We start from the raw sequence: 21,966 nt of genomic DNA, 5'->3' as shown, positions 1-21,966 counted from the left end.
AAGCTCACAACGTCCGACGTGTTGTGAGCATATAGATCTGCTATTTTTGCTATTATTGAAAATCTTTGAAAGTTAAAGTTGTTAAGTGTGTTTGTGGGTTTTATAAATATTGAACCGATGAAAAGTATTAGCAAGAGCTTATGACTAAATAATAACTACATTGGATCCATTGGAAACGCACCTTCTTTTTTCCATTTCCTGAAAAGTAACAGATTTGGACATACAAGGTTTCCACCCGACAGCGACGATACAAGAATAACTTGATAATTACAAAATTCTAAACTCTAAATTCTTGCCTGTCTCATTTCCTCAGTTGTCAAGCCAGAACCGCCCAAGCCCGTCTCCACCCTCAGCATGACCCTGCTCACTGACCTGCATGCACTGAGACGCAGGCTGGAGCTGGCAGAGTCTGGGCTCACACATCATCTGCACATTCCTCTGGGGGAGAACAGCGTGCACGAATGCTCACAGCACCTCCAGAAGCTGCATGTATGTAACTGCTGCCAGCGTCATCTGTGCCCTCACCCTTCGATGTAGCTCTGGGACACGAACTGCCTTATCCCATATTGTTGAAGCGCAAGGGGGCGGGGGGGGAGAGAGTCAGCGCACTGAAGTCAAGGCACAGACTACTGTGTTGTTGACGGACAACGGATGCACGCTTATGAGAAACAACAAAAATAAAACCTGGCAAAACAGTTGCGTGCATTAGCGCAAGATGAGGATAAAGGAAACATTCAGTCTAAATGTCCAGGCTACTATAGGCTACAGTGAAGTCATTATTCAGTCCGACTTCACTGTAGCCTATAGTAGCGTTTTCATAAATGATATTTGTACTTAGGCTGTCCTGAAAGTTTATAATATTTAGAGAAATTTAAAGTTTCAAATACAAAAGTAGTAGTAGTAGGCGAGAATTAGCAAACTGGACATTTAGACTGAATGTTTCCTTTATCCTCATCCTGCGCTAATGCACGCAACTGTTTTGCCAGGATTTATTTTTGTTGTTTCTCATAAGCGTTCAGCCGTTGTCCGTCAACAACACAGTAGAGTAGTCTGTGCCTTGTGCGCTGACTCTCTCCCCACCCGCCCCCTTGCGCTTCAACAATATTGGATAAGGCAGTTCGCCTCTGGGACTTGGTCACATATAGCGTTGCCATCCGGGATTGTGGATGACGGGGCGAAAGTTGTATTTCTGACCTATTTTATAATGTCTCATCACAAATTAGAAGGTATTGACATGGCGCTAAGGATGTCTGGTTTTGGACAGCCTGTGCAGTATTTCACATGGAAGTGTACTCCTGATCAGTCCAGACAGCAAGGAAGAGCAGGCTTTTAAAGTGAAATTTGGCACAGGCTGTCAAAAACCCAGATTTAAACAACTGTTTCACAGCAGAATTTCCTTTTACCACCATATTTTTAGACATCCATTCCGTAGGTCCATGTTAACATCTTCAAATTTTGTATATGACTTGGAAAATAGGTTGCTGTTAATGGTCCTTAATGTAACTCAAATTATCTTATTTGTTGTTGATGTCCAGACTGTGCACCAGGATCTGGACTCTGTCTATGATGAGTATCTGCGTCTGAGAGAGAGGATCCTGAAACAGCTGGAGGGGATTCCTGCAGAATCGGAGCAAGCCAGGTTCCTTCGCGCTGAGTTGGATCTCATCAACCAGAAAATAGGATACCTGCAGGGTCTCTCCTCAGCTTATCTGCAACGGTACTGCAGTTTTTAGTATCATCTTTTCACCACTGCATCCACTTTTTACCCTGCTATGAACACAATTAGTATCAATCTTGTTTTACTTGTTTTCAGTGGTGGTGTGAGTCCTTATTTCCATTACAGAAGTGTTTGTTGTGTATACGGTGGCGGTATGTTTAATATTACTATCGTTGTGTCTTCATAACAGAATGAAAGCTTTGAAAGCTTTGCTCCAGAGCCTCCTCCAGGCAGAGGATATCATCAAGAAGAATGAAGCCCGGCTGACAGAGAAGGACACCACCTCTCTGGACATCCATGAGGTGGAAGACTACAGGAATACACTGAAGGTCTGACATACTGTCCACGGTTTGATTACACAGCATTCTAATAATCTGTTTGTACATACACAGCCCAGATAATTGAGGTATAACTGTACTAGTATTACAGTATATTTGATAGACTGTTTCAGGAAATAAACAATAACACAGCTGCCCTGAACATTCCCCTCTTTTGTGAACATCCTGTTTGTAACCGTTGCCCTGGAAAGTGCCAATGTATTAGAGTTTATTATTATTAATTTTCCAAAGATTTTTTTAATCAATTTGCTAGTGGTGAAAACAGGATGTTGACATGGGTTTTCACATGCCTACTAGCAATAACAGAGAGTAACTTGAAGCTGTCCATACAGTATGTCATGGACCCCAAAATTTACTTTAATTAGACCATGGAACCCCATTTAAAATGATACTGTCCTAAAGACCCTTATATGAGAAGATGGTATAAGTTAAATTGTTTCAATATCACAATTGTACAGTGCATACAAAATAGATACATTGTGGTGATATTCAAACATGATGTTTCAGTAGTCATACATGTTTGCTTAGATGTTATGCCTGATTTATACACGAGCATGTCCCCAACACCATAATCAGTTCACTCAATAAGATCATCTTTTCACGCCCTTCCATGGCCACTCAACTGTCTGGTGAGCTTCTCCAAAGCAGGCAGAGAGTTACAGTAGCTCCTGGGAACCAGCATTACAGCTACCATACTTGTGCTGGTGCCATTCTGTTGTGAAAACGCTATAAAACCACCAACTAACCTCAAAATTCACCAAGTAGCTGAGTAAAAATGGCCCAAATTACATATTTTAAAAGGCTTGACATGTTTTTAGCCGAGCTATTAGTTAGCCATAGCAATGTGCACAATGAAAAGACATTTCCTGCCATGGATTTTTGATTGATATGTGAAGATAACTTTTGCATAACCTTTGCATCCCTCAAAAGTAGGCTATTCATCTCATGTCACTGCCATGGACCCCACTTTCTATCACTAGAACAGTATGGTTTGGATGCATTTGTGGCTGTCAGTGAAGGTGTGTTGACTTCCCTGGGTTTCTCTGCTACCTCACAGCAAATGAAGACAGAGTTGGACCACAAGAGAAACCTGCTGACGGTCATGGAGTCGGACCTGGCCAAGGCCGTGCACTGGAATGGCCAGATCTCCCAGTCCTTCCACAAGTGTGACGTGGACCTGTCCAAGTACTCTGACCTGGTGGGTCAGATGTCTGACCGCTGGCTTCGCATCCAGAATCAGATAGATAACAGGTGAGACTGCACTCACACACACACACACACACACACACACACACACACACACACACACATACACACACACACACACACACACACACACACACACACACACACACACACACACACACACACACACACACACACACACACACACACACACACACACGCGAGCAGCGAGTTACATTCATAGAACTGTGTTATCAAGCCTTCCCATTGTATTCTCCAGTGCCAATAATAGTGCTTGAAACGATTTCTCCATCTCCTGTTTTCCCTCTTCCTCCTACTCCATACCAGAGTATGGGACCTGGACAAGCATGAGAAGCAGCTGAGACATTATCAGCAGACCAGCAGTTCCCTGGACCAGTGGATAGACAATGCCAGAAAGCGCCAGGATGTCCTGCAGTCGGCCAAGCTCACCGACATCCAGACTGTTAAGGAGCACCTCAACCAGCAGAAGGCATGCTTTCCCCCTTTATTTACACATTCAACTCAGTGGAATCAAATTCAATAAAAGTATCAATACTGCAGTGTAGAAGTACTCTTACAAGTAAAAGTCCGGAATTAGACATTTGCTTGAGTAAAAGTACAAAAGTATTGGTATCAAAATGTACGTAAAGAATCTAAAGAAAAAGTACTAAAATGTTTGAAAATAGCAGATCTACAAGCTAACAACGCGTTGCGATGCGATGTGTTGTGAGCTTAGATAGGTAGGTATAAAATAGGGCTAAAGTGGTTAATGTATTAACCACTTTGTATTATTATAATGTCTTATAATGTAATCATTTATATCTGCAAAGTAACTTGTAACTAAAGTTTTCAAATAATTGTAGTGGAGTAAATACAATATAGTAATACAATATTATAGCAATACAATATAATAGTACAATATTTGCCTCTGAGATGTAGTGGAGTCGAAGTAAAAGAATAGAAAATTGGAAATACTCTAGTAAAGTAAAAATACCTCAAAATTGTACTTAAGTACAGTACATGTACTGTACTTAGTTACTTTACACCACTGCTTATAGGTTTCACCATCTCATTGAATTTGACATGGTCTCAGCTATGGCTTTGGCTTGAATGTGTTAATTATTAAATGGGGCAAAATAAAACAATAGATGTTTTATTTGCCAAACCAAACATTAATGAGTTTTGAACCCTCAAATAACCCACAGTACACAGTACTTACTTATATTTCCTTTGAGAGGCCATAACTCACGCTTCTCCTTGCTGAACAGGCTCTTCGCACTGAAGTCAAAGGAAAGAAGGAGAACGTAGAAGACGTTCACAAGGATGCAGACACCTGTGCTGCTTCTATTAAGGTTGGTGTTATACCTGTCAATTAATGTGAATGTTTTAATAAATATACAGTATGTATAACAGCCCCATGTATAGCAATTACAAGTTCTATGCACACGCATCTATACTGAATCCGTATTGTGTTGCCTGGTTGCAGAACTATGAGCTGCAGCTGGCCTCTTACACTGCAGGCCTTGAGACTCTGTTGAATGTCCCCATCAAAAGAACCATGCTGCAGTCTCCTGCCAATGCACTCAGAGATGAGGTAGGCATCGTATTAATGCCATTAATGTATGCAATGTTTAATGTATGCAATGTAGCGTTTTAAGGGGTATATGACATTTATTAATTAGTTTACTATAATTTGTACCTTTGTTATTTGTTTAATATGTTAATCCTCTTTGTGTTAATCAAAGTAAATTAACTATTTGCTTATATTCATGTAATAATAACACCAGCTGAAAGGTGCATACAATTATTGCTCCTCATTTAAACACTTGATTCGTGTGATTAACACTTGAGCTTACTAATGCAACTAATTGACTAATTCAAACCTCATTAGGCGGCTGACCTCCAGTCCCGCTACATTGAGCTACTGACCCAGTCCAGTGATCACCACAAGTTCCTGTCGGAGATCCTAAAGAGCCTGGAAGAGTTGAAGGTAGGAGTTGTTGTTTTTAGTCACATACAGACTTAAAGTTCAGCAGTTAAAATAATCATGTCAGTAGGTAAAATACATTCATATTAATTAACAATTCCCCCACTTTAACCCTGGTATTCCAAATTTGAGAATGTCGTTATAGGCGAAAATAAAACAAAACAAATCTAAAAAAGAAATTGCAAATGTTTTGAAAATATCACATCTACAAGTTGTGAACTTGTAGATTAGATTGGCTATTTTTGAAATAGTGGTTAAAACTTAACCAATGATTAATTGGTTAAGTGGCTCAGTGGTTAAATCATTATTACAGAATTATATAAAATACCTGAGAACCTTATTAAATAATATGTATGCTTTACTCAAATACCTGAGAACTGTATTAAATCTGTACGTTGTATTGTTGCCCTCAGATGAGGAACACCAAAATTGAGCTCCTGGAGGATGAGCTGAGGCGCTTGAGGGAAGACCTCCAGGACCACGGTCAGAGGAACCAGTCTCTGGAAGACGCTCTGAGCCGCTACAAGCTGGAGCTCTCTCAGCACAAAGACCAGGTCATCTCTCTGGAGGAAGTGAAGAGAACCACTGCCATCCAGCTGAGGGAGCTTAACGACACGTTGACCCGCATCACGTTCCAACTGGATGAAGAGAAGAGGAAGAGCAGGCTGGCAGAGGAGCGGTACACCACCCAGCAGGAGGAGTACGAGGCGACCGTCCGCCGGCGGCAGAAAGAGCTCGAGGAGCTCAACTGGGCCAAGATGGACCTTGAGAAGTCGGTGAAGGACAAGGAACGCGAGCTGGAGAGGTTGAGGCTACTGCTGGAGGAGGAGGCTACGCGTCGGCGAGGGGCAGAGTCAGACGCGTCAAAGGTAAGAGCACAATGCAACCAGGAGGTTAATCAGCTTAAGCAGACGTACGAGACCGAGATCCACGTCATCAAGACATCCGTGCTTAGCCGCACCCGAGAAATGCAAAGCTCTCTGGATGCCACGGAAGCCGAGCTGGGGAAGCAGAAGAGGGCCGCCCATGATGAGTTCACACGCAGGAAGAGGGTGGAGTCTGAGCTAGAGAGCATGACCAAGACCTGCAGAGAGCACACTGTCACCATCAACATCCTGAAGACCCTTCAGGAGGAGGTGACCGGCTCTCGTAGGAAACATGAGCAGGACCTGCAGGCCCTCCAGGAGGCCTTGGACAAGAGCCGTCGGGACCACAAGGTCACCGCAGAGCACCTGGCCCACGAGACAGCAGAGTTAAAGACGCTGAAGCAGCAGCTCGTCCAGGAGCAGGCCAGTGTCCGCGAGGTCAACTTCCGTAATGAGACCCTGTACAAGACCATCGAGGAGAAGAGCCGCGTGTTGAACGAAAACACCACAGAGATCGAGAAGCTGAAGACTCTGACACAGAGCCTCACCAAGGAGAGGCTGAGGCTAGAAGAAGAGTTGAGATCAGTGAAGCAGGAGAGAGATGAGCTGAAGTTGGGAAAGGACAGCGTGGACAAGGCCCCCATGCAGCGTCTGGAGGAGGAGCTCAACCGCATCAAGATTACACTGGAGACTGAGCTACGAAACAAGCAGCGTCTGCAGGAGGAGAACACGGCCACCCGCAAGGACTTGAACTACCTGAAGAGCCAGTACGAGCAAGTAAGGGGCGAGACCGAGCGAGAGCGTAGCTTCCTGAGGAGCGAGGTGGAAAGGCTCATGAGGGAGCTGAGGAGTTTGGAGGAGAAGTATAAGAACAAGCTGCTGATCTCTGAGAAGGAGGCGTCTGAGCTGGTGCTGAAGAGAGACGCCCTGGAGAGGGAGATAACCAGGCTGCAACAGAGGCCTGAATCTGGCCTGATCCTCCTCCCCGGCCCAGAAAAGCCCATGGCGGTAAAGGGACTCCGTGTCGAGGTTTCCATTACTGGCTCTGGCAGTAAACATGAGCAGGATCTGTGGGCCCTCCAGGAGGCCTTGGACAAGAGCCGTCGGGATACCGCAGAGCACCTGGCCCAGGCGACAGCGGAGTTAAAGACGCTGAAGCAGCAGCTCGTCCAGGAGCAGGCCAGTGTCCGCGAGGTCAACTTCCGTAATAAGACCCTGTACAAGACCATCGAGGAGAAGAGCCTCGTGTTGAACGAAAACACCACGGAGATCGAGAAGCTGAAGACTCTGACACAGAGCCTCACCAAGGAGAGGCTAAGGCTAGAAGAAGAGTTGAGGGCACTGAAGCAGGAGAGAGATGAGCTGAAGTTGGGAAAGGACAGCGTGGACAAGGCCCGCATGCAGCGTCTGGAGGAGGAGCTCAACCGCATCAAGATTACACTGGAGACTGAGCTACGAAACAAGCAGCGTCTGCAGGAGGAGAACACCACCACCCGCAAGGACTTGAACTTCTTGAAGAGCCATTGCGAGCAAGTAAGGGGCGAGACAGAGCGAGAGCATAGCTTCCTGAGGAGCGAGGTGGAAAGGCTCATGAGGGAGCTGAGGAGTTTGGAGGAGAAGTATAATAACAAGCTGCTGATCTCTGAGAAGGAGGCGTCTGAGCTGGTGCTGAAGAGAGACGCCCTGGAGAGGGAGATAACCAGGCTGCAGCAGAGGCCTGAATCTGGCCTGCTCCTCCTCCCCGGCCCAGAAAAGCCCATGATGGTAAAGGGACTCCGCGTCGAGGTTTCCATTACAGAGCTGGTCAACTCCAAACTGTTGAATGAGAATGATTTGCAACAGGTCCAGCATGGCAAGCTCAGTAGCAAAGACATCGAGGACAGACTCAAATCCTACCTTTATGGCTCTACCTGTATTGCAGGCATCTATGATGAGGCCAATGACCGAACCATGCCCTTCTACCAAGCCATGAAGGAAGGCCTGCTCATGAGAGGGACCACGCTGGAGCTCCTGGAGGCCCAGGCTGCATCTGGTTTCATAATTGACCCAGTCAACAACCTCTTTCTGACTGTAGAGGAGGCTGCAAAGAGAGGTCTGGTGGGCAAAGAGTTTAAGAACAAACTGGCATCTGCGGAGAAGGCTGTCACTGGATACAAAGACCCAGCCACCGGAAATACCATCTCCCTTTTCCAGGCCATTGATAAAGATCTAATTGAGAAGGGTCATGGCATCCGTCTGCTGGAAGCCCAAATAGCCAGTGGTGGAATAATTGACCCCAAACACAGCCACCGTATTGATGTGGAAGTGGCTTACAGCAGAGGTTATTTTGACGAGGAGATGAATGGGATCCTAACCTACGAAGGGGATGACACTAAAGGCTTCTTTGACCCCAACACCAAGGAGAACCTGACATATCTTCAGCTGAAGGACAGGTGCATTGAAGACCCCCGAACAGGCCTGGTGCTGCTCCGGCTGACAGACAAGAAGAAGACAAAAAAAAGTCATGAGAGCCGCACCAACGTCGTCCGCAAGAGGCGGGTGGTGGTCATCGACCCAGATTCAGGCTTGGAGATGTCGGTGAGAGAGGCCTACCACCGGGAGCTGATCGACTATGACACCTTCCTGGAGCTGTCCGAGAAGGAGTGCGAGTGGGAGGAGATCACAGTTACGGGATCAGGCGGCTCTTCGCGCCTGGTAATCGTAGACCGGAAAACAGGAACTCAGTAGGACTCCCTGGACAAGGACATCATCAACCAAAAAACTGTGGATGAGTACCGCAGCGGAACACTGACCTTGACCCAGTTGACCGACTTCATTTCTAAACAGTCCAGCATCACCGAGATGACCCTCACTGCCAGCAATGTCGATGACTATGTCACCTGCAGCAGCCCCACGCTGTCTGCCCCGTCCTCCCCTAACGTGCGCAAACGTTTCAACAGCATTTCCATCACCCTCTCTCCACCTGACACGTTTGATCCGCTGGGCCTGGCTGGACGGCCGAGGGGCCCAGAAGCTGCAGGATACTCGCAACCACCAGAAGAACCTGACCTGTCCCAAAACCAAGCTGAAGATCTCATACAAGGAGGCCATGGTGGAGGAGAGTAATAGCATGAAGATGCTGCAAGCTTCCTCCATGTCCTCCAAAGGCATCAGCAGCCCTTACAATGTCTCGAACCCAGGCTCTCGCTCTGGGTCCAGGGCTGGCTCTAAGGCCAGTTCCAGGAGTGGCTCTCGTAGAGGCAGTGTTGATTACTCTTCTTCTTACACCTACACCTTCTCTTCCAACACTAAAACCTTTAGCGAGGGCTCCCTTTCATAATATAACACATAGACAGAAATGAAAATAGTTTGTGTTTGTTGCCAGTGGTTATTATGTGATTAATATACTTTTTTTAATATATATATATGTGTGCTTAGGCCTTAGCAATAAAGCTCGGATGAAGTTAGCAGTACCTACTTTAGATTTGTCTTAAATTCTATTTACTGTTTTGATTGATTTAAACTGTGGGGGGTTTGGGTGTCTCAATATTCAACTTTTTAGATTCAGGCTGTTTTCTTAGATAAAATGTTTAAGAATGTACATTTTAATATCTGACCTTGTCTTTAGTGTACCATCAATATCTCTATAATATTGTAATAGTATAATAATACATCCATCAGTTTCAGTTTGGCTGATACCATGCTGAAATTCTTTGAAAGAGCACATTTTTGTTACTAGGAAATGCTGAAGTTCCACTATGCAAATGCTTGTTGACATGTAGTAAAATGCTTTTCTTATAACATGTAATGAAAAATAAAGTTTAATTGATTAGAATTCATTTTTTCAATTCATTTTCTTGATCTATAACATAAGGCAACAGTGTAAGATGAATCACCCCATGGTTCAAGGAATCCAGAAACAATAAGGCTACTACCAATCATAGATTGATGTTCATTCAGCATGTTACAGCAGCCATATGGTGTGGATCATATAGTGTACAGTGAATGAACTAGAGCCAAAGTTGTACTTTTTGTTTTGCCAAGTGTTTTATATTGAGTTCCTAATATGATTCCCATGTCTGAAGATAAGTATAAGGTGGTTAGGCCCGTCACAAGTATTACATAATCGACTGATTGCAATTATTTGAGATTATTGCAATTATTTGTGCATAATCGCCAGAATCGTTTTCATGTTGAAAAATCTCCATACATTTTCAAACATTTTCAAAAATAGCTGAAATATCACCTAAGCCTAAAAGCCAAACAGAAATGTTTTTTTTTAGCATGTTCCAATGTTCAATGCCCAAAACACAATTAAATTGCAATTATTTATCATGATCCTGGCAACCAATCATGTAGTGTTTATGCTAGTCACAAGATTATAGAATAGATCAGATATTTGGTCTGTCCTGTTGTGTATCATTTGTTTGTTTGTTCAGATAGTGGCTAGCCTACTATAGGGTAAGAATTAAGAAGAGTAACTGTGTTTAGGGGTATGTAGAACTTTCTGATTTGAAAGCCTACATGATAATTGACAATAGTTCATGAAGAGAGAAGACATCTGTTTTTAGTTGCCAATAGAATGGGAATTGGGAACACTTTCAGTGGTGCACAAGAACCTGCAATACGCCTTTATTTGTTTAATTATTATATTACAGTTGTAATTTTCTGGCCGTAATAATGCAAAATGTAAAAAATGGCGCATATAGCTGGCCAGTGGTCCCAAAACAATGAATTTGTTTTATGAAGCAACACCCACTTATACCTCTAGATGGCGCTAATTGACATGGTTTCAGGATCATTCGAGTGGCCCACCTGGAGTGAGGTAAGGTTTGGAGAAGGGTTAGTACTTTTCCCACCACTGCGTATAGGCCTTTCACTGCTGTGGACAGCTAACAAAGATTTATTCTCGAGTATAGGCCTACAGTAGCCTATATGTATACATTTACATATCTGCTAACGACTGTCTGAGTATTTACTGTACTTAAGTAAAGATTTGAGGTATTTTTACTTTAGGGTAGTACTTCCAATTTTCAATACATTTACTTCTACTCCGCTACATCTCAGAGGCAAATATTTAATTTCACTTTTTACTCAACTACAATTACTTGAAAACTTGAGTTACTAGTTACTTTATAGATATACATTAACCACTTCAGCCCTATAAACTAAATAGTTTTCAATTAATTGTAGTGGAGTAAAAAGTGCAATATTTGCCTCTGAGATGTAGTGGAGTAGAAGTACATTTTGTACTTAAGTATAGTACTTGACTTGAGTAAATATACTTAGTTACTTTCCACCACTGTTAACACAGCATTTAATGACCTTAGCAGATATGTATAGGCCTACCCGAGACTAAATCTTCGTTAGCTGTCCACAGCAGTGAAAGGCCTACGCAGTGGTAGAAACACTCTGTTACAAGTAAAAGTCCGGAATTAAAAATGTACTTGAGTAAAAGTACAAAAGTATTGGTATCAAAATGTACTTAAAGTAGAAAGTACTCATAACGAAAAATTTCCCATTTTAGTCTAGATGGAAAGTGGGGTCCACACGCATATGGTGGATTTTGTTCCGCCACTTGGTTTTTCTTCATCCTTGAAGTTTGTATTTTAAGATTCTACAGAACAGGCTGAAATAATGTCCCATGGGGTTAATTTTTAACACTTTATTACACATATCCTGAACCCAAACCTGAAAATGGAAGAAATAGAAAAGACCACAAGTGTCCTTCAAGACCTTTTGAAGGACACAACCAGAGACAAAAAGAAAATCCCATACAATTTGGACCCAAGGAATTAATTAAAGTGGTTATTATTAAGATTCAAGCACATCTTGACTCAAAAACAGCACAGAAAAAACAGGAGGTAAAATCTCAATATTGATGAATGTCACATCATGAGGATACAGATAGAAACTAGAAAAAGTGCTCCTCGGAGCACAGGTCTCAGCCAGGTCAGGTAGGTTATTGTGGCCTCCTGGTGGCGCTATAATAGGCCAATGTTTAAAGGGTGCCATTTGTTCTTAGGCCTTGCACGGCAATCGGACACTGCATTCATGGTTTGAGGCATTTTGTGGGAAAAAAAATGTTTTGCTAAATTAGACCTGCTGGTGGCGCTATAACAGGCCAATGTTAAAAGGGTGTCATTTGTTCCTCAACATAGTGTGAATATGGGTGCAAAGTTTGACCGCAATCGGACGGTGCGTTCATGATTTGCGGAATTTTGTTCAAAACAAGCCACTACTGCAAACTTTAGATGTCAATCTTAGCCAATGAGGATGGAATATGAAAAATCAAACACATCCGTCTTGATCACATGACTATTGAGATCATGTGTACCGATTTGCGTGAAATTTGGATAAAATCGGAAGGAGTAATATAAAGAAATGTGTTTTACATAAGTCGGCCTCCTGGTGGCGCTATGAAAGGCAGATGTGAAAAATGCAGGGCAAAGGTTTTTCCTTGACCTCTAGGGAGTGCGCATACAAAGTTTTACACAGATCGGTGCAGTTATAGGTAAAAACATGAATCGGCCTGTTATAGCGCCACCATGAGGCTGATTTGAACATTTTCAAGTGGCATTTCTTCCTCGGCATAGTGGAAATATGCGTGCAAAATTTCACAGAAATTGCATGCTGTGTTCATGATTTGAGGCATTTTGTTGAAAACAAAGCACTCATGCAAACTTTGGAAGCCATTTTTAGCCAATCAGGATGGAATATGAAAAATCTGAAAGATACTTTTCGTTTAATGACTATAGAGATACTGTGTACCGATTTGCGAGATTTTTGGACAAAATCTGTAGGAGTACTGTCAAAAAATATGTTTTGCACAAATCGGCCTCCTGGTGGCGCTATAAAAGGCCCATGTGAAACATTTGGGGCAGAAGTTCGGAATTGGCATCCAGGGAGTGTGTGTGCACAGTTTCGCTAAGATCAAGCCAACGGTGCCGGAGATTAGCTGCGGACAGACGGACGGACGGACGGACGGGCGGACGGACGGACGGACGGACGGACGGACGGACGGACGGACGGACGGACGGACAGGGTGCAAAACATACTCTCTCGCCATGCCTTTCGGCCTGGCGGAGACAATGAAGAAAGATAGAAAGTGTGCTGCTCAGAGACACAACACAGTGATACATACACGACAACAAAATGTTAGGTATGCACACTTTGAGGTAGACCAGTTTGTCAAGCTACACTTTTTGAGGCAGACCAGTTTGTCAAAATATGGTTGGAGTGACACGCCCAACAGTGGCAAATAGTTAGAAGTGACAGCAACTTCCTCCACTTACATGTGTCTGTATTGTAGCTTGATTGTTGTGCATTTCAGAAGCTAAAGAAGATGTACCTGTGGAGATGCTGTGTTGCCGTGATTCTTGGTTTAATGTGGTATTTCAAAGATTGTGCACCAACAACAGTGACCCAATGCTTGTGGGTCACTGGGGTGTGCATTTTGTGTTACATGTCAACTCCACTGTTATTCCAGAACATCAGCCGGGAAAGTAAGGTAAGGAAAATACACAATATTTGCATTCAGTATCAGTAATAGAATACAGCTCAAAGTACTTTGCAATATTGAGATATAGATTGGCCATATGCTGTAGATGTAGACAAAAATAAGTTTGATTGGTTGAATATTTTTATTAGACAGAAATGTAAAAACAGAGTACAGTCAAACACTTTGTCTAAAAGGATAGAACCAAAAAAGTCCTTGCGGTCCTGTTTCCATTGGGGTCCTTGGTGTTCAATTCATAAACATATAAAATAGCACCAAACAATTCAATATCATCACAATATAAAATAAAATAACTCTATGGGCTCTATTTTGGGCCGAACTGGCTATTTCCACTAATTTGGGATTACCGTTTAATATGAAATAAAGCACTTGACCATCATTAATGAACGTGTTTTCCTTTTTTAGCAGCAACAGGTTTTTAACTCAATACAATGAAATTAACCCTTTAAGTGTAAATATAATGACGTGGAATAATGACATTTTTAACCAAAGTGCATGAAATACTGTAACATCAAATACCTTCCTTTGCTATGTACAATTCAAACCTTTCATTTTCAACACACTTTACATTTGATTGATTGATTCAATACTTTATTTAGAAGTTTTCAGAAAAAAGCCCATGGCTTGTTTCAATTGGGGTCCTTTGTACTCAATTCATAGTGTCATTAAATGACAGACAGATATACACTACTATGCAGAAAGAGTAGCAAACCAAACTCTGGTTTAGTTAGTTCTCATTATCCTTGATGCCTTTGTTGCAGCAACAGATTTATTTCATTTTACGTCCTCCAATATACCATATGCTGAACAGGATGTAAACATATCAAACAATGCATTTTTAGCAATAGTCCAATAACCAAAAACCCTGTGTTGTATTGTATGTAGCAAGCACAGTCCATGGCTACTAACCTTATGCCTCTTCGGGGGGTGCTAAAACTGTAATTGATCATCTCAAAAGACAAACAATAAAATGTACTCTTTTGCAGCATGGAAAAAACAAGCGCCTTTCTCTGTTATTGTGCAATACTGCCTCTCTAGGTGGCTATTTTTTAAATAATTTTGAAATGGTGGTTAATGGTTAACCAATGGTTCATTGGTTAAGTGGCTCAGTGGTTAATTCATTATTAAAGAATTATATGAAATACCTGAGATCCTTATTACATAATATGTATGCTTTACTCAAATACCTGAGAAAAGTATTAAATCTGTACGTTGTATTGTTGCCCTCAGATGAGGAACACCAAAATTGAGCTCCTGGAGGATGAGCTGAGGCGCTTGAGGGAAGACCTCCAGGACCACGGCCAGAGGAACCAGTCTCTGGAAGACGCTCTGAGCCGCTACAAGCTGGAGCTCTCTCAGCATAAAGACCAGGTCATCTCTCTGGAGGAAGTGAAGAGAACCACTGCCATCCAGTCCGAGCTGGAGAGCATGACCCAGACCTGCAGAGAGCACACTGTCACCATCAACACCCTGAAGACCCTTCAGGAGGAGGTGACCGGCTCTGGCGGGAAACATGAGCAGGACCTGCGGGCCCTCCAGGAGGCCTTGGACAAGAGCCGTCGGGACCACAAGGTCACAGCAGAGCACCTGACCCAGGCGACAGCGGAGTTAAAGACGCTGAAGCAGCAGCTCGTCCAGGAGCAGGCCCGTGTCCGCGAGGTCAACCTCCCTAATGAGACCCTGTACAAGACCATCGAGGAGAAGAGCCGCCTGTTGAACGAAAACACCACAGAGATCGAGAAGCTGAAGACTCTGACACAGAGCCTCTTGAAGGAGAGGCTGAGGCTAGAAGAAGAGTTGAGAGCAGTGAAGCAGGAGAGAGATGAGCTGAAGTTGGGCAAGGACAGCGTGGACGGGGAGAGCTCGGCTCAGATCGCCTCCTTGCACGTCCAGCTCCAGAGCAGCAGCAGGACAACTCTGGATCTCCAGTCTCTCATCAAAGATCTGACAAAGGAGAGGGAAAAGCTTAAGTTGGAAATACAGAACACTCAAAAGCAATCCATTGAGGTATTTTTTATTGCTTTAGCCGGATTAGCTCCAAATAATCCAGACTAATTCAGCATTGTTTTTGGCGCTTTTGCATGAATGGCTATAAGGGAAGTTGTTTTTGAAAATGTGTGATTTTTTTTCATGATCATGTTCACAAAATGAATTAGATTTTTAGGCTTTGCACTACTATTTGCATGCACTCTTTTGCTAATACTGCATGCATTAATTTATTATACCACTTCACTACAGCAAATATAGCTGCTCATAATAAGCATGCATAGTTACTTCATAACAACTAACAACTAATGTGAATACATATCTATATACTGTATCATGTCAGTGGATTCTAAAAGGGTTTCTGGAGGACTTAACTTCACTTCTCCTCCACTGTTGTTTATTATAACTATCATTTCATATATTGTTAAGCACACAAAACATATCATCACACTAGCAGGTGGAAAGCTTGTATGTACAAAACGGTAACTTTTCAGGAAATGAGGAAAAAGAACCTGTGTTCCAATTGATCCAACATAGTTATTACTTAATCACAAGTGCTTGTAGTCCAAGAGCTTAGCTCCCAAATACAAAGGAATCGTTCAGTTTGTGATAAAAGCATGACATTTGGTACACTTATAGCTAAAGGCATTCCAAAAAGAATTGGATATGGAGCCATCATGAATTTTCAATTTTTCAAAATGGCCGCCAGCAACAACTGTTTTCTTATGAATGATGGATATAATATGATATTTCAGACTTATTTACTATACATAGTACTTGGTAAATGTCTTTTGGATAATAGAAAATTGTCATCGAATATTCAAGATGGCCGCCATTTTTCAAGATGGCAGCCGTCACTTGTATGATATGGGTGATCTCGGTGTCAAATCAGTATTTTTTTATGATGCAGAATTCAAATTTGGAACTTTGGAATTGGCCAGAAGCTTCCTTCTACCTCACAACTGAATATGACCACTGTTTCTTTCAAGATGGCAGCCGTATAGCCGAAATAAAAATTATAATGGCAAGAAAAGAGGCCTGAGAAAGCACGCGCACTACCATTGTTCCATGCATTGACGGGTTGTGACACTGTGTCAAGCTTTGCTGGCCATGGGAAAAAGACTGCGTGGGCTGTATGGACTGTGTTTCCTGAGCTTACACATGCCCTGTTGAAATTGTCTTCAGCACCAAATGACATACCACAGGAGGTAATGACCACAATTGAGAGGTTTATTTTCTTACTCTATGACCGAACCAGCACATGCACAGAAATAGATACGGCAAGGAGGAAGTTATTTGCAAAGAGGCACAATGTACTACAATCAATCCCTCCGACCAAGGCTGCCCTAGAAGAGCATGTCAAGAGAGCAGTATACCAAGGAGGCCACGTGTGGGGTCAAGTGCTGGTGTCAACACCAGAACTACCTTCACCGTGCAAATGGGGCTGGTCAAAGACATCTGAGGGGGACTATGAACCCTTCTGGACATGCCTACCAGATGCAGGCCAGTCCAGTTATGAACTTGTCTCTTGCAAATGTAAGAAGGGTTGTGTTGGGCAGTGCAAGTGCAAAAAAGCTCAGTTACAGTGCACAGCTCTCTGTTTCTGTGAAGGCGAGTGTGAATGGTCTTCCCTGTGATAGACCCTAGGTTTAGCCTCACTTAATATGAGTCTTGTGAGATAGATGGAAGCTTCTTAGAAAGTTCCTAATTCAACTCTTGCATCAAGAAAAATGTATAATTCGACACAGATCATCCATATCTAACTAGTCTGAAAAAATGGCAGCCATTTTGAATTTTCAATGAAAATGTTCAACTATCCAAAAAACACATTACCAAGTACATATGGTAAATAAATTCAACAAATTGTGTCTGTAATATCATATTATATCCATCACTCATTAGAAAACAGTTGTTGCTGGTGGCCATTTAGAAAAATGGCTGCCATGGGCGCCATGTTGAAAATTCATGACGACTCCATATCAAAATCTTTTGGGAATGCCTTTAGCTATAAGTGTACCAAATTTCATGCTTTTATCACAAACTGAACGATTCCTTTGTATTTGGGAGCTAAGCTCTTGGACTACAAGTGACGGCTGCCATCTTGAAAAATGGCGGCCATCTTGAATATTCGATGACAATTTTCTATTATCCAAAAGACATTTACCAAGTACTATGTATAGTAAATAAGTCTGAAATATCATATTATATCCATCATTCATAAGAAAACAGTTGTTGCTGGCGGCCATTTTGAAAATTTGAAAATTCATGATGGCTCCATATCCAATTCTTTTTGGAATGCCTTTGGCTATAAGTGTACCAAATTCCATGCTTTTATCACAAATTGAACGATTGTTTTGGTTATCTGCTGCACTATTGTTAATACTTTACATTTGGTAACCATCAACACGTTGTGAGCTTTTAGATTGGGTATTTTTGTGTGACATTGTAGTATGATGAAGTAGGGCATTAATTTACATGTATACAACAAAACATTAAAAGTTTAAATATGGAGATACAAGGTTCCTGCCTGACAGCAATGATATGCTACCTAGCGAAGATATATCTGCAATCAACCCAATGTGGCATGTGTCCATTTCTCTGTAGCTGTAACGGTGTGTTTCAACATGTCTCCCCAGAGATCCATGATGGTTCAAGAGTCCCAGAGTGATCTGAGGCCAAAATGTAGAATGGAGCCTGTATCTGGCCTGCTCCTCCTCCCCGGCCCAGAAAAGCCCATGACGGTAAAGGGACTCCGTGGCGAGGTTTCCATTACAGAGCTGGTCAACTCCAAGCTGTTGGATGAGAGTGATTTGCAACAGGTCCAGCAGGGCAAGCTCAGTGGCAAAGACATCGAGGACAGACTCAAATCCTACCTCTATGGCTCTACCTGTATTGCAGGCATCTTGAGGCCAATGACCGAACCATGCCCTTCTACCAAGCCATGAAGGAAGGCCTGCTCATGAGAGGGACCACGCTGGAGCTCCTGGAGGCCCAGGCTGCATCTGGTTTCATAATTGACCCAGTCAACAACCTCTTTCTGACTGTAGAGGAGGCTGCAAAGAGAGGTCTGGTGGGCAAAGAGTTTAAGAACAAACTGGCGTCTGCGGAGAAGGCTGTCACTGGATACAAAGACCCAGCCACCGGAAAGACCATCTCCCTTTTCCAGGCCATTGATAAAGATCTAATTGAGAAGGGTCATGGCATCCGTCTTCTGGAAGCCCAAATAACCAGTGGCGGAATAATTGACCCCAAACACAGCCACCGTATTGATGTGGAAATGGCTTACAGCAGAGGTTATTTTGACGAGGAGATGAATGGGATCCTAACCTACGAAGGGGATGACACTAAAGGCTTCTTTGACCCCAACACCAAGGAGAACCTGACATATCTTCAGCTGAAGGACAGGTGCATTAAAGACCCCCGAACAGGCCTGGTAATGCTCCCGCTGACAGACAAGAAGCCAAAACAAATTGAGGGGAGCAAAACCAACGTCGTCCGCAAGAGGCGGGTGTTGGTCGTGGACCCAAACACAGGCTTGGAGATGTTGGTGAGAGAGGCCTACCACCGGGAGCTGATCGACTATGACACCTTCTTGGAGCTGTCCGAGCAGGAGTGCGAGTGGGAGGAGATCACAGTTACGGGATCAGACGGCTCTTCTCGCATGGTAATCGTAGACCGGAAAACTGGAACTCAGTATGATATCCAGGACTCCCTGGACAAGGGCATCATCGACCAAAAAACTGTGGATGAGTACCGCAGCGGAACACTGAACTTGACCAAGTTGGCCGACTTCATTTCTAAACAGTCCAGCACCAGTCTATTCTAATCTGGCTCTAAGGCCAGTTCCAGGAGTGGCTCTCGTAGAGGCAGTGTTGATTACTCTTCTTCTTACACCTACACCTTCTCTTCCAACAGTAAAACCTTTAGCGAGGGCTCCCTTTCATAATATAACACATAGAGAAATGTTTAAATAGTTTGTAGTTTTGTTTGTTGCCAGTGGTTACTATGTGATTAATATACTTTTTTAAAATATATATCTTAGGCTTTAGCAATAAAGCTTGGATGAAGCTAGCAGTGCCTACTTTAGATTTGTCTTAAATTATATTTAAACTGTGGGGGGTTTGGGTGTCTGAGTTAGACTTAGATTAATATCTCTATAATATTGTAATAGTATAATAATAAATCCACCAGTTTCAGGAAATGCTGAAGTTCCACTATGCAAATGCTTGTTGACATGTAGTAAAATGCTTTTCTTATAACATGTAATGAAAAATAAAGTTTAATTGATTAGAATATATGTTTCATTTTCTTGATCTATAACATAGGGCAACAGTTTAAGATGAACCATCCCAGGGTTCAAGGAATCCAGAAACAATAAGCAGTATGTAGGCTATCTACCAATCATAGATTGATGTTCAGCATGTTACAGCAGCCATATGGTGTGGATCATATCTTGTACAGTGAATGAAAGGGAGCCAAAATTGTGCTTTTTGTTTTGCCAAGTGTTTTATATTGAGTTCCTAATATGATTCCCATGTCTGAAGATAATTATAGGCTGGCTAGGCCTGTCACAAGTATTACATAATCGACTGATTGCCATTATTTTTGCATAATCGTCCGAATCGTTTCCATGTTGAAAAATCTCCATACATTTTCAAACATTTTCAAAAATAGCTGAAATATCACCTAAGCCATTTTTTTTTGCATGTTCCAATGTTCAATGCCCAAAACACAATTAAATTGCAATTATTTATCATGATCGTGACAGCCAATCATGTAGTGTTTATGCTAGTCACAAGGTTATAGATCAGATCAGATATTTGGTCTGTCCTGCTGTGTATCATGTGTTTGTTCAGATAGTGGCTAGCCTACTATAGGGTAAGAATTAAGAAGAGTAACTGTGTTTAGGGGTATGTAGAACTTTCTGATTTGAAAGCCTACATGATAATTGACAATAGTTTTTAGTTGCCAATAGAATGAGAATTGGGGACACTTTCAGTGGTGCACAAAAACCTGCAGTACTCTTTTATATTTGTTTAATTATTATATTACTGTTGTATTTTTCTGGCCGTAATAATGCAAAATGTAAAAAATGGCGCATAGGCCTATAGCTGGCCAGTGGTCCCAAAACGATGACTTTGTTTTATGACGCAACACCCACTTATACCTCTAGATGGCGCTAATTGACATGGTTTTAGGATCATTCAAGTGGCCAATCTGGAGTGAGGTAAGGTTTGGAGAAAGGCCGCACAGTGAACACATTAGCATGGAAGACAAGAACCCGCTTTAATGATGTTTGTTGTGACACATATTAATATAATGAAGCAAAAAAGGTAAAATATATAAGATATTTAAGTCTTAAACACAGTTAAACAACGTAACTGGCATATTTGCCTTTGTGTTGTGAAGATTGCTGTATGACATGGAATAGTCCATGGAATAGTTCAGGGAGTGTTGGAATGTTTGAGCCGTAAATAATTAAACAAGTCATTCTTTCAGACAAATGAAACAAGCCGATATACAGAATGCCAGCTGTCATCATCATGCACAATGAAGGTAGGTAGCCTACAGTAAATTTACAGTGGTTCTCAACCTGTCGGTCGGGAGCCCCAGGGGGGTCGCCACATGATTTTTTAAAAAAAAGACTTTTAAGACCTTTTTAATACCTAGGAAAAACAAATATTAAACGAAAAAATTGCATTATTGCATCGAAGGTAATCAGCAAACTATACTATAAAAACTGGTCAAACATTCCAAATTGTCAAATAATATAAGAAAGAGGCACAATTTTTGAAAATATCCGAGCTTGTAGATCGGCTATTTTCACAATATGTATCTGTGGAATCAGGGTGGGGGGATCCCCAGTTCAAATATGATTGTTTTGGGGGGTCGCGGGTGGGCAGTGGGCACCTGAGAAGTCTGAGCACCATAGCCTTGGATCGAGACTATCTAGACATTTGCATATCTACATTTTCTTTTCATGTATAGAAAAGGCCCGGACTGCTGACGTAGCGGTCCGGGCACGGCCCTATTCTGGGCACCCTTACCCATTATCACTAAACTTCTTTGCAATGTTTTACTATTTTGAAAAACATTTTCAAATAGTTAAAAAAGCCAATCTACAAGCTCAAAACGTGTCGATGTAGATCTGCTAGTTGAACTATTTGAAAAAAATAATTCAAAATAGTAAAACATGGCATAGAAGTTTAGGGATAATGGGTAAGGCGGCGCCCAGAATAGGGCTATAACACTTAGGGCCCTATTCCAGTTGAAATTTGAACAAACCACTAATTAGGGATTTCGGACTAGGCAAGAGGCGTTTCCCCGCAAAATTCGGTATTCTATGGCACCCCCCTGACCCGTGTAGT

General features: G+C 42.4%; 2 protein-coding genes across 3 annotated transcripts in view; one reads left to right on the top strand and one right to left on the bottom strand.

The window, feature by feature from the left end:
* LOC308093485 (desmoplakin-A-like) overlaps window positions 1–19,426 on the top strand; it is a gene marked incomplete at its 5' end in the record, with an annotated part of 31,333 nt that extends 11,907 nt beyond the window's left edge. Inside the window, 14 exon segments of the mRNA XM_080439823.1 lie at window positions 314–489; window positions 1,536–1,717; window positions 1,908–2,046; window positions 3,113–3,306; window positions 3,589–3,751; window positions 4,530–4,613; window positions 4,748–4,855; window positions 5,153–5,251; window positions 5,662–8,838; window positions 8,842–9,215; window positions 13,583–13,598; window positions 14,843–15,619; window positions 18,235–18,499; window positions 18,502–19,426. Of these exon segments, the coding sequence (XP_080295949.1) occupies window positions 314–489; window positions 1,536–1,717; window positions 1,908–2,046; window positions 3,113–3,306; window positions 3,589–3,751; window positions 4,530–4,613; window positions 4,748–4,855; window positions 5,153–5,251; window positions 5,662–8,838; window positions 8,842–9,215; window positions 13,583–13,598; window positions 14,843–15,619; window positions 18,235–18,499; window positions 18,502–19,424 (6,677 nt within the window). The 3' untranslated portion in view covers window positions 19,425–19,426.
* Window positions 1–21,966, bottom strand: part of ripk1l (receptor (TNFRSF)-interacting serine-threonine kinase 1, like) — a 733,201-nt gene that overhangs the window by 267,142 nt on the left and 444,093 nt on the right. The gene's annotated exons all lie outside the window — the stretch shown is intronic.

Source organism: Gymnoscopelus braueri, assembly GCF_963280865.1.
Source record: "Gymnoscopelus braueri genome assembly, chromosome: 10".
Classification (NCBI taxonomy): Eukaryota; Metazoa; Chordata; class Actinopteri; order Myctophiformes; family Myctophidae; genus Gymnoscopelus; species Gymnoscopelus braueri.
This window is presented reverse-complemented; position numbering and strand designations above follow the sequence as displayed.